Below are 12,882 nucleotides of genomic sequence, written 5' to 3' on the forward strand. Positions count from 1 at the left end.
AATTTTAAAATTTCTTTATTTGAAATCCCAGGGACCATTCTATGATTCTATGGTTATTGTCCTTGACTGGAAGAAATCCATCCTCCAAGAAGTAAAGGAAATATGGTCTTTATCAAATTAGCCATTATGATTCTCAGAGTGATTAAACCCAAGCCATTTCTAGTATAAAAATAAACTTTCAAATTCTAAGATTTTTTTTTAAATGCCTTGTACAATGCAACTTGTGTTCGGTAAAAGAGAATTTGCACGCTGTTCCTTCAGCACCACTTCCTTCCCACCAAATCATGGCAGGTTTTCCCAATTCTTCCAGGAGCTTATATAGTTAGAAATAGCATCATCATAATAATGAGTGTCATAAGAAAAAGATAAAGATTGTGTGGTCTGAAAGAGGAGTGTGTGTCCTTAGATTATAAGCTCCTCATATCAGTGATGGTATTTTTGCCTTTTGTTTATCCGGGGCCGTAGCTGAGGTTCTCTGTCTTTCCTTCAGAACAAATAATAAATAATGGTAATAAATATATTGACTAGAGAGTAGCTGGTCTGCTGGAGAAAGAAGAAGTGATCATAGGACACTGAATCCTTCCTTTTAACCCAGATTCTAGTGTAGAAAGGCAGGAGAAGAATAGCTTTTGCCTTCCCATTTAGAAACCAAATTTAATTTGAGTATGTGGTAATATCATTGTTTCAGTCAGGATTTCCACATACGTGGCCTGTTCCCATTTGAGAGAGCAACTCTACATGTCCACCAGGCTTATTTGGGATTATTCATTTCCCTTGGGTTGAGTGAGGTTGGCTCAATTCACAGATCCATCTCTTTGAACTGAACGAATAGTAAGCAACACTGAAGAGTAAAATTCCTCCTTTTTCTGGAGCCTTTTAAAACCTCTAAAAAGTTATCCCCTAAATCCCAAGTAAAGTGGCTCTTAAGTGTTCTTTGATATGGAAAACAGCCAAAGGAGATCCTTTTGTTGGCCTGTGCATTTCTTCCTCTCCCTCTGATAGCTCGTGTTTTATTCTCCACAGTCAGGGTTAATTTGTTCCAGTGGTTGCTTTCTGATTTTCCCTATCAATGGTGGCACTTTGCTACCACCAGGTGAACAGAAACTTGTAGAAGAAGTCATGCGACTTGAAGCGAAAACCTTTCTCAGCAACATGGGGCTGAAAGGATATTTTGTACCCTTTGGCTTCAATGTCCATTTGAATGCAGTCCAGCAGATCAGAAATGCTGGGCACAGCCTTCCAGGGGCCAAACTTCACCACGGATTTTTTATCCATGTCCAAACTGTTCAAGGCATCCTGACACCTGGCTGCGTCCTCCTCGGTTCTGACCACGCACACGATGACGCTGGACTGTCGGGACGCAACCGCTTCCGCCCTCGCGATGCGGATCATCAGCTCGATGTTCTCGCTGTAGTTGGGCACGCGGGCCAGAAACTGCCTCCTCGCCACGAGCTCCCCAAAGATCTGCGGGGAGTCCTCAAGCTGCTTGATCAAAGGCTCTATGTCATAGAACAACGCCTCCTTGTAGACGTCCTGGATGCACTGGGTGGGCACTTGGTTACTGCGCAGGTACTCCAAGATGTATTTGAAGTAGGTGCCTGGCCTGTCAATGAAGAACCTCCCTTCGGAGTCTGTCCTGAGTTTGGGCTGGCCAGTGAACATCTCTGCCAGCTTGGAGCCAGGGTGTTTCTTCAAGGTGCTCAGTGTTGTTGTGTACATCTCCCCGCCAACATTTAACTCCACAATTGGTGACAACTGAAAAAAAAAAAGACAAAAAGCCATGTGCATTATCAGTCTGAGGTCATCAACATGGAAGTGTCAAGGAAAAGATAGATGATTGTATCGTGGACAGCCAAAGGCTATACAGAGACTCCATCATCAGAAGGCATGAGAAGACACTTTATTTTTAGAAATCTACAGTTCTGATAGAAACAGTGGTGGACCTAAAACCTGATTGGCCTTTAGGAATCTTCTCTCACACTATTGGTGAACTATGAATAGCACACTCTGGAGAATCATATCTATAAACAATGGTTACAGAAAGAGAGATAATAATTGTTTGAATTCTTTCCTCTAAGTTTCCCACAGCTTCTAAAATCCTGGGAGAACCATGTCTCTCTCTTTTCAGAGGATATGTAATTACTACAGCTGGAAGATGGAATGATGGTGTGAAGAGCAATATGAGCTCCCATTTTGTGGGTATCAGATGGGAACCTCCACCTGATTTATTGGAAAAAGCAGATGCAGGATGCTTATACAGCTCTCACCACCAGAGCAGCAAAGACTTGGACATTTCTAAATGGCTAAGTCCTCACCTCATCTTTGGGATGTAGGAAAATGTCATTTTCCTGGTGGGAAAGAGAGAAAAGGAGTACCCTGCCCAGGAAAGCTGGGAGTGGCTACAGGATCCAGCACTGATCTCCTAAGCAGCTCACAAGCATTGTCCCTGTGGGCCACCTACAGCAAGAATAGTACATGAGCTCTCACCCACCCCATGTGCAGAGGGACAAAGATAGAGCCCAAAGCTGTGCTGTTTCATTTTTATAAGCTGAACTGTTCCTTCCTCTTTAAAGGAGAAACTAAAGCCTTTAAAACTTTATAAATAGGTGGAATTGGCTTCTAGGGGTTTAGCTGCAAACTCTGAAGTAAGACACAAAAATCCATCAGGTCAGAGGTGCAGGACAGAAGCTCTTTAGCAAAGCACCTAAAAATGTATGATGGCTTTAGTTAGGAAGTAAAGGAAATATTTCATGCAACTGACATGGACCTAAAATGGAAAAATGTAAAGATTGTGTGTTTGTTCGCATTTTTTAACCCTCTGTATTAACACCATTGTGTGAACTGAAGGAGGCCTGAATGCCTGGAAAGCTGGACTTTTTAAATTGACCGTCTTGTATGTTCAGTATGAAAAATTTTACTAGCTTCCCTTTGCACTTGGTCATTTTATGTAGTACTCAGCAGATGAGAAGAAAAGGAGAGAAAGAGAGGGAAGGAAGGAAGGAAGGAAGAGAGAGAGAGAGAGAGAGAAAGAAAGGAAGAGAGAAAGAGAGAAAGAAAAAGAAAGAAAGAGAGAAAGAGAGAGAGAAAGAGAGAGAGAAAGAGAGAGAGAAAGAGAGAAAGAGAGAAAGAGAGAAAGAGAGAGAGAAAGAAAGAGAGAAAGAGAGAGAAAGAGAGAAAGAGAGAAAGAGAGAAAGAAAGAGAGAAAGAGAGAAAGAGAGAAAGAAAGAGAGAAAGAGAGAGAGAGAGAAAGAGAGAAAGAGAGAGAGAAAGAGAGAAAGAAAGAGAGAGAGAAAGAGAGAAAGAAAGAGAGAAAGAAAGAAAGAAAGAAAGAAAGAAAGAAAGAAAGAAAGAAAGAAAGAAAGAAAGAAAGAAAGAAAGAAAGAAAGAAAGAAAGAAAGAAAGAAAGAAAGAAAGAAAGAAAGAAAGAAAGAAAGAAAGAAAGAGAATTCTTTTCCTCCTGCCAGCAGTACTGTAATGCAAGTCACAAGCCAGGCTGGGCCACACCTGCCATTGGGAAGGCGTCACTCAATAAACAACCCTATTTTTCAGCAGTTCACCTGCACTTTCTTGGATCTGATCACAAAAGGAACTGCCTCAGTGCTGCTGGTCACATGCCTCAGGTGAAGTGTGTACTTAAGCGCTTAGCTGGATCACATGGCTACAGACCCACGGGATGACGTGAGCTGATCTCACAGCACACACCAAGAGAAGGGGGGCCTCCTGTGCCCTCTCCCTGTCCTGTTCTTGTATCTCTCTGTGTACTCTCTTGCTCACCTCATGCCAGCTCTGCTTCTCTTTCATCTTACGGAGCTGGATTGGCTGATAGAGGATTTAACAAGCACAGAGCTGACAAAAGGATGGGACTAGGAACAGACAGCCTGGTGCAATGGAGACTTTTCCTTTAAACAGGAGCAAACTATCAGATTTAGCAGAAATTTTCTCACACCCTAAGCAAGCCAGGGAAGCAAGAGGAGATTCAGGTCAAAGACCCTGCTGGAATATTGCTTTGCACTAGTGTGGGCAGTTTAATTTCAAGAGCAATCATTTACACTTGGGTCAAGAAGACAAGTACTATTCTGTCTGAGACTATCTTGTGATTTCCACCTACTGAAAAACACAGCCCAAAGCTGTTTCTGTAGTCAAGTCTCTCCCTAGGAGATTTGCTATTAGTCCAAAAGCTACCAACAGCACTCTCCACCAGGGACCATTTGACAGGAGACTCTCAGGCTTTTGAGCCTTTGCTCGTTTTTCAGATGGCAGGTCAGATGTTTCGTGCTGTTTGTCACTAATACAAATGGAAAACATTTATTCCTTTATACAGTAGGCCAACTTCATATTCTTGCATCTTGATTAATGGTTTTAGCCTGGCATCAAAGTGGTTCCCAGTGGACTGGAAGTACTGGCACCAGCTGATTCCCAGTTCTGTAATTAGCCAGCAAGATGACACTCAGGAGAGTCATTCCATCTATTTGTGCCCCAGTTTACTAATCTGTAAAACAGTTACTTCCATAGGGAAGCATTTTGCAACTTACATCTGAAAAGTGCAACATAGGAAGCTTGGGTTTTCTTAATACAGAGAGGTCTGGAGAAGAGATTGTTCAGCTTTAACCAAGAAGACAAACTGGTTAGCAATAGTCTGAAAGCAGAGAAGAGTAAAAAGAAATAATCTCATCACTGATTTCCACCTAGTAACACGCTGCTTGTCTGAGACTGCCAATAATTTCCCTTATAGCTAGAAAAACTACTGCTCCCACCTGATGAACCTGCATGTCAACAACACAGGGCAGCTTTGGCATCACTAGAGACTCATAAGACTTGTTGAAAACCCCAAAACCTACAACAGGCTTTTATTTAGGGAACTGACCAATTAAATGTTGTATTAATTGAATCCCATTTCTTGCCAAAGGAGAACCACTCTGGTGATTTGCTGTTGTCAGATCTTGCATGCCTCTGAGAGACCTGGCCCTCCAGAAACACAACAGGTGCACACAGGCACAGCTTTTCAACTAGAATCTTCTTCTTAGGGATATATTTGGCAAGGCCTGGTGTCTTCAGATTAGCATATGGGGGGAAAAAACCCCACTCGAATGTAGCCCAACAGGGGTGCTTTGATCCCGCATGAGGGAATTGTGCCCTTGAGGACATACCTTACTCACCGTATGCAGGCTGCCGGTGACCTGCTTCCCAAGGGGCTTGTGCTCTGATGAAATGCTCATCTTCCCCAGGAGCTGAGGGCTCAGCTGTTTGGGAAAACCTGCTGCTCAGTGCTGGTGTCCTACCCCACACGGAGGATGGCTCCCAGCTGTGCTCCAATCCTCTTTGCCTTGGTCTTTCTTCCTTGGGTCAGCTTTCCCCCGCTCCCAGCCCAGCTGCTGCCACGGAGGTTCCAGGTTGTCCCAGGCAGAGTGCTGGTTCTAGCAGCAGGTGTAGGGAGAGGGGAGGGGACAGCCTGAAAGCGGAAGTATTCGCTCATTAGTTTTCTGGCAACCAGCAAGGTGCAGGGTGGACTCAGGCTGGCTGCCAGCACACACCTCGTGCGCTGCTGTGTGACTGAGGGCTGAATAATCCCCTCCAAGGGAGGCACCTCCAGTGAGCCCTGCCTGTGCCTTGACAACTGGTTGTATCAAAACCAGTAAACACTTTCACAGCTTTTTGGCCTCCATGCACTGCTGCTTCAAAGCACAGTTTATCCCAAGCAATTTTATCAGTCCCATTTTTCACTCACACTGATGACAGATCTACAGGGTGTCTGCAATCTGTCCAAGGTGGTGGTATGTTCTTCCTCACCCATACAATCTCTGGGCACTGAGTAATTTGTGCAAAGTAAATAAAACCAAACATGAATCTCTGCTTGAACATAAACTCTTTAATTGACCATAAATATTTGATTATTATTTTTGCATGACATTGTTTTCCAATATCCTGTATCCACCAAATATAGAATGTGGGCTGCACCACAGATTTAGTGGTTGTAAGACTATCACAAAATCAAAACACTCACAAGAATGTAGTGAAGGTGAACTTGAAAGTACTTAAAGGGGGATTTATAAAAAAAGGAGAGTGAATTTTTGCCTGAGCACATCATGACAGGACAAGGGGGAGCATCTTGAAGATAAAAGAGGAGAGATTTAGATTAGGTATAAGGAAGACATCCTTTACTGCGAGAGCGATGAGATACTGACACAGGTTGAGAAAGCTGTGGATGCCCCACTCCTGGAAATGTTAAAGGCCTGGTTAAATGGGGCTTTGAGCAACCTGTTCTAGTGGAAGGTGTCCCCACTTATGACAGGGTCGGTGGTGGGGGGGTGGGGATAGAACTAGATAGTCTTTGAGGCTCCTTCCCAATCCAAGCCACTCTGTGATTCTATGATGATTCCCTGTCTGTGTTGATTTATTAAACACAGAGTATTACATCAGAGCTAGCCTAAATAACCTCTCTAGAACCAGACCACAGCCCTTTAGGGTCTCCTTTATTTCATTCCAGGTCATTCTAAGTGCACTGTTGATTCCAAATTTGTCTTCAGGGCACTCATCACTTCTGTGTCTTCGTTTCATTCTGGTTGCAAAATTGCCATGGGCATGATTGTCCAGAGATGTAACATAAAGTTTGTAATGAGAGACATTATCTTTTATTAGATCAGCTGATACAGATGGATAAAACTATCCATGTTTTAGGGCACATGAGGCATTCCCATGTCTGTCAGATTCTGCTTCAGCTTGCATGGGGGTTTTTTTCCCTTTTTTTTTTCCAGTTTCTGTTGGTCTAAATAAAAGGTGTTATCCCCTCTACCAACCTTGCCTCACTCTCTTTTGTTTCAAAATGCTTCCTTTTGCCAGCAACCAAAAGAAAAAGCTCAGACAAATACAAGACTTCCTAAAAATCTTCCTGGGGGAGATGTTAATTATGAAAATTGTCGGTATGGTATATAAGGAAATAATTTGCACAAAATCTGCATTGTGCTCATGGACACCAGCTTTCTTGCTTTGAATACTCCAGGAATTTTGCTGGATCTGTATCCTCTCAGAAGACAGCATTGATCTGAGCAGGAGCTTGAGGCACAGAGGGAAAACCAGTTAGAATTTAGACTGATTCACTTCCCTTGAAGCCTGTCCTCATGAAAGGCTCCATCAAGCTGGGCCCAGACTCTTGGATGCTTTGTGCATTTGGGTAAACCTATCACTGAACCCATGTTACATTTTGCTTTTGGTTCTCTTAAGCATCCTCAGGGATCCTCAATGATAACCTCTGTCTGAGTTATCTGTGCTGCTTTGAATAGAAATATTTGAATTTTCCCTTTACCAGACCAGCAGAGCTGGTAGTGCTGGATGCACCGGTGAGGTCTGCTTGGGACCCCAGGTTTTGAGACTTGCAATAAATTTTAAAAGATTAATGCTTACTGGAAAACAGGGAGACCTGGAAGATCTGCTTGTCCTGGACCTCTAAGGGCTGTAAATCTCATTCTTTGGACTGGCTTATGTAGGTGTTTCAGATCATATCCTGGATATAGCTGCCAGAGTTCACATCCACCATGTCTTCAATGCTGGAGTGGTAACCTTTCCTTCTGCAGCTGCAGAGATGAAAAGATGGGTGGACCATCACCTCTCTGCTCACACAAGCTTTTCACTCAGGCACGGTGAAGGGCAGTAGATGAGTTTACCTTGCTCATCTGAGAGATTTCCTCAAATCAGAACCAAGGGTGGCTAATGACATTCAATTCCACAACAGAAATACTTACCACTTTAGCAAAAGGAATAGTTGCCAGCTCAGAGAGGCCATGATGCTCTTCTACTGCTACAACAACCATGGCTTGTCCTCAGTGTGATGAACATAATGGTCTGGTTCCTCTGCCCACAGTTTTTATTCTATGTAAAAGGGATATTTCCAAGCCTGTAAATTCTTTGAGGCAGGGACCATCCTTTCCCTGTTTTTTTTTTTTAATGAAAGAATTAGCCTGTGCCTGGAACTTGGATGAGCAACTGCAATATGAATCATAAAAATAATCATATTAGTGCTTAGAAATTTGGTTTTACCAAAGAAAAATAACTTGACAGTGACTTTGTGGGGAATAAATAGGTGCTTTTTGAAAATTGTATAAATATTTATATAACATGAGCTGGAACATCTCTGTACTGATACATACATTTACTCAGAGAATGATGAGGCACTGGCACAGGTTGCCCAGAGAAGTATGGCTGCCCCACCCCTTGAAGTGTTCAAGGTTAGGTTGGATGGGGCCCTGATGAAACTGACCCAGTAGGTTACATCCCTGCCCATGGCAGGGGGTTTGGAACTGGGAGATCTTCAAGGTCCCTTCCAAACTAAACCACTCTGTGATTCTGTGACTGTGCATCAGTTTGGAAAATAGTACTTTCCATTAAAGTATTTATCAAGTTTTTATTCTTTAATATGTTGAATTGTCAGCCTCTGTTTAAGAGACTCAGCAATTCAAGAACCACTCCTAAATCAAACACCATGTGCTGTGCAAACACTGTCAGCATTCCTAACTGGTGCCTTCCAGCCATTTATCAGCTCCACCCACCTTCTCAGGATGCATGGCTGAAGGCTTGTATCTGAGATCTCAGCTGCCACAGTACATTCCACTGTTAAACAGCACAACAATTTTTCTCTTTGATTTTCTGTGTAATTAGAGATTCACTAAAATAAAAGCAAGGCAGGAAGGTCCTGCTCTTGTCTTCCTTTTAGAGTGCTGTGGATCTTCACTTGCTGCCGAGCTATCAGGACCCCGCTAAAGGGGTCAACATGAATACGTAAGCAAGGCATGGAGCTGCCTGGAGGTGAGGGAGGAAACAGGCATGCCATCTGCAGAACATCTGCTCATTTTAGATGGAGGCTTTTGGAGCTGATGAGTCTCTGATTTCAGCCTGAAGGATGTCATTTCACTTCTGTGATACGGCAGATTCAGAGAGCACCTTTAGCAACATGAACAACACAACCAGAGCCTGCAACACAGGGGTTGGTGGCAATCCTCTCACCACAGATGCTCAGAGATCTCAAGTTTTATAGTCAAAAGTGGAAAGTTGATGGAGAAGCACTGTTCAGCCAAAGGAGCACTATTTCAACAGCGGAGATTTTTTTAAAATGTCCTGAACAGGCAAGGGGGCACTTTCCTCTAGTGCCCAGCTCAGTAGGATTTCCTAAGAGCGGTGTGTCTGGGAGGAAATGAGTCCCTTGGAGGTGGGACTCAACCTGTCCTGAAGGGTCTTACCTGCCTGTGAAGAGCTTGTAGCTCCTGTCCACCCACTCAGTGAGGGCTTTGTCCTGGTTTTCCCAGAGTTCACAGGGATCTGAAGTGAGCAAGGTCCTGCCTTCCTACTCCAGCTGAGCATCCCCACCTCCTCCTCTGTGTCCAGCTCTGGAGTGTGTCATGACCAAGCAAGGAGGAGCAGAACTGCCTCACCTGTTTTGCAGGAGCTTGTGAAGATTCCAACAGGTTGTTCACAGGAGAGGACACGGTGCTGGGAATCCAGGAGAGAAGGGGATGTTGTGGGAGGGAGGGAAGGATGCTGGAGAGCAGGTTGGGATTTAGCTCCAAGCACAGAATGATGGCAGGATTACTGAGGTTTTGCGAGGTGGGAGAGACAGAGAGATGGGGGAAGATTCATCTCAAAGCCTTGCCAAAGAAACCCAGCTCATCTCCCTGCACTGAAGCGTGGCCTTGGTGGCCAAGGTCCTTCAGCCTCATGTGCTGGGGGATGGTAGTTTGACAGAAGTGACAGCTGGTAGGAAACACAGGACGCATCTGCACAAGGCTTTGCATTTTATTTACATTTCCAAAGAGAATGATTTGGAGGGGTTTAGGCACACACAGAAAAAAGCATCCCTTCAAAGTTACAGATGCCTTCTACAAAGCAGCAACACAAACCACTCATTTCTGCCCCGCAGAAATCCCCCTAGGACAGGAGTGAAACGAAGCAGGAAGCTTGCCGGCAGGATCGGCCACGGGACAAGTCAGATGGTACAGACAGCACCCAGCAGGCAGACAGCCAAGCTCTGTGCTGCCCACAAAGGATGCTCCTCAGTGGGACTTGACTCACGAGAAGAAGTGCCACTGGACTTGGAGAACAGACCCTGTGGGGATAACACACATGGTCAGGATGTCCTCATTCTTGTCTGGCTGTCTTCCTAAATAAGGGTAAAATCCTCTTAATGCCCTCTTTTGTTGTTATTATTTTTCTACACTATCCATTTCACTACAATGACCTTGGCCATGAGCCCCCATCTTTAATGGATCACGGAGATGTCTCCCCAAGGGGCCTCAGGGGATCAAAGTCCCACCAGCATGGAGAATGGTTTTGCATTTCAGGCTAGGGGAAGACTGAAGTGTCTGAGCTGTTTGCAGGTGGTGTGCCAGAGTTAGATATTTGGAAACCTGGAAGTGCCAAACTCCTCCCTAAAAATGACTGTTGCATTTTCCACCAGAGAAAAAAGATAAATAACTGGAGCACCAGTGACTGGCAGCTCCTGGAATCCAGTCACAGTATTTCAACCACTCATCCCTTTTGTCCCTGGGATCATTAGTGTCTGGCCAGCAGCAGAAAGACATTGCATTGCTGCAAACTGGGGAGTCTTGGGGACAGCATGGAGCTCACAGAGTTGCCTTTGTTTGCTGACACAGCTTGCACCAATGGCAATTGAGAAAGACGAATCCAGGAGGATGTTTCCATTGAGCAATGAAGTGTAGACTCAGAACTCCTGGGATTTGGGGGTGTAATGCAAACATTATAACATCACACAGCTGATGGGGCATGAGGACAACGTATTGTTACCCCTCAGCCAGCTCTTCCTTGGCACTGCGTGTCCCCAAGCTCTTACCTCAGAGACGGGAAGTGCAGGCTCAAGAGCTGGACTGATCTTCACTAAGGTTGATCTGCTCCAGGATCTGGCTGTACCTGCGCGTCAGGGCGTTGGTGTTTTTGGTGAGGTCTGTCAGAACTTGCTGCAAGCCATTGACATGATGGGATAGGCGTTCTTCCAGATTGCTGTCTGCACCCTCATCTAAGGCTGGGTCTGTGTCGGTGTCGGCACCGCTGGGGCTCTGGTCACCCCCAGAGGCCAGGCCTTTCTCCACCATGGGCTTGATGGCCTTGAGGAGCTGGTAGCGCTCGTAGAGGTCTGTGCGGCTCTCGGCAGCCGGGGCTGCCCCCTCCTCCTGCAGGAAGACCCCTCGCAGCAGGCTGGGGAACATCACCTCCTGCTCCATCTTCTGCGTGGCTGAGAAGTACTGCTCCATGGCCCTTCTCCTACAGCTCTGGCACTGCTGCTCTGGGCTCTTCTCACAGGCTCACTGCTCCCTGGCCCTGCGGGGGCTTTTTATGCAATGCTGGGGCACGGCCCTCCCCTGCTGTCCTCCCCTGGCAGCCCTGCTTGGGCTGGACAGCCACGGGGCTGCGCTTGGCTCCAGCCCAGCTGGGGCTCAGCTACACCATGTCCCTGGATCTGCGCAATCTCTTCTGAGCCTCCCCGTGGCCTTTGCCTGAGCTGGCCGGGGGTCCCACTGCATCCCTGTGCTCTGAGTGTGGTGGTGAGGAGGTGCCTGGGGTCTGCCAGGTACTTTCCAATCCTGCCTTGTCACCACTGTCCTTACCACTGCTGGAGGCCCAGGATGGTGAGTCCAGCCCCTTCCCCCAGGGCAGACAGGTTGCAGGCAGCGCCATGGGAAAGCTGCCTTGATCTGGGCAGTTTTGAGGAGTGGAGAAGGAGAACAAGAGGTGGGTTTATCCAGAGAAGGTGAATTTCTTATGTGCTCTGCCTGAAAACTCACCTTCTTCTGTGCTGGTCTGGTGGGTCTTACCCAGCCCAACCGTGGCAGCTGGCCTAGAGAGCAATGCTGCTAAAAGAAGGTGATAATGAACAGGTGATGCTTTCTGAAGGTGCTTGCCCCAAACTGCCCATAAAGGAGTAATATGGCCGGCAGTAGGATTTAAAAGTGACTAGGGAATTAGAAACGGTACTTTTAAAATTCAGGCGTTGTCAGCTGAGGAGAAACATGAAAGTTCCAAGTCTGAAGGAGGGTCGTTGGAGGGGCAATGACAAGGGTCAGAGACTGTGGGACCCACCCCAAAGGAGCCCTGCTTTGGAGTGTTCCAACCTCCACCCAGGCCTGGCAGAGCATCCTCCTGGTCAGGTTCTGTGAGCAGCCTGCAGCCAGCTCCTGGGCTGGCAGCAAAGGGGATAAGAGGCAGGGACAGAGACAGAGTCAGTGCTGGAGAGGTTGGAAGGCACCTCTGGAGCAATGTGCTTCAACAACTGCTCAAGCAAGGTCAACAATGGGACCATTGGATATCTCTGAGAATGAAGATTCCACCCCCTTTCTGGGTACCCTGTGTCAGTGTTTGAGCACCTTCAGTTTTAGGAAAAAAAAAAAAGAAAGGTTTTCTCATGTTTAGATGAGATTTATTTTGTGCTTCAGTTTGTGCCTGCTACTCTTTTCCTGTCCTGTACTGAAGACCAGTAGGAAGATTCTCGAGCAATCTCTTGACTGCCATCACATCTTTACAAACACTGATCACAACTTTCTTAGTCTTCTCTTTCGTAGTATGGACACCACCAGCTCTCTCAGCCTTTCCTCATATGGAAGATACTCCTTCACTTCTGCCACCTTTGTGGCCCTTTACTGGACTCTCTCCAGTATGTCCATGTCTCTCTTATACCAGAAAGACCAGAACTGGACACAGCACTCCAGGTGAGGCCTCATCAGGGCTGAACAGATGGGAATGATGCCCTCCATCCACTGCCTCAGCCCTGAGCACACCTTGCTGGCTTACAGCCACATTGCCTGACCACAGAGCCAGACCAGAGGTGAGCAGGTGTGAATTTGTGGGGTGCTTTCCCCCAGTATCTGCTGAGGAAAATGGTAGGCA

General features: G+C 46.0%; 2 protein-coding genes across 3 annotated transcripts; both read right to left on the reverse strand.

The window, feature by feature from the left end:
- Positions 1 to 32: 32 nt before the first annotated feature.
- On the reverse strand, positions 33 to 5,435 carry KCTD14 (potassium channel tetramerization domain containing 14). Of its 2 annotated transcripts, none has more exons than XM_005495470.2 (2): positions 5,157 to 5,435; positions 33 to 1,755 (listed from the first exon to the last, which is right to left on the reverse strand). In XM_005495470.2, exons 1-2 carry the CDS (start codon positions 5,214 to 5,216, stop codon positions 1,084 to 1,086), a joined length of 732 nt encoding a protein of 243 aa, XP_005495527.2. In that variant the 5' UTR covers positions 5,217 to 5,435; the 3' UTR covers positions 33 to 1,083. The 2 variants fall into 2 exon arrangements, with proteins under 2 accessions (XP_005495527.2, XP_014128527.2); XM_014273052.2 differs by having other exon boundaries at positions 5,148 to 5,435.
- Positions 5,436 to 10,841: 5,406 nt separating this feature from the next.
- On the reverse strand, positions 10,842 to 11,332 carry LOC102063621 (mid1-interacting protein 1A). The gene has a single exon (XM_005495469.2). The coding sequence runs from the start codon at positions 11,250 to 11,252 to the stop codon at positions 10,857 to 10,859; it is 396 nt and encodes a 131-aa protein (XP_005495526.2). The 5' UTR covers positions 11,253 to 11,332; the 3' UTR covers positions 10,842 to 10,856.
- Between the last annotated feature and the right edge of the window lie 1,550 nt (positions 11,333 to 12,882).

The sequence above is a fragment of the Zonotrichia albicollis genome, chromosome 2, assembly GCF_047830755.1.
Source record: "Zonotrichia albicollis isolate bZonAlb1 chromosome 2, bZonAlb1.hap1, whole genome shotgun sequence".
Taxonomy (NCBI): Eukaryota; Metazoa; Chordata; class Aves; order Passeriformes; family Passerellidae; genus Zonotrichia; species Zonotrichia albicollis.

What these genes read in the sequence shown, in the direction of transcription:
- LOC102063621 (XM_005495469.2), bottom strand. Translation starts at nt 11,252, where the DNA reads ATGGAGCAGTACTTCTCAGCCACGCAGAAGATGGAGCAGGAGGTGATG.
- KCTD14 (XM_014273052.2), bottom strand. Translation starts at nt 5,216, where the DNA reads ATGAGCATTTCATCAGAGCACAAGCCCCTTGGGAAGCAGGTCACCGGC. An exon ending in GCCTGCATACGGTGAGTAAG is followed by an intron (nt 1,756 to 5,147) that starts GTATGTCCTCAA and finishes TTTTTTTTTCAG; the next exon opens with TTGTCACCAATTGTGGAGTT.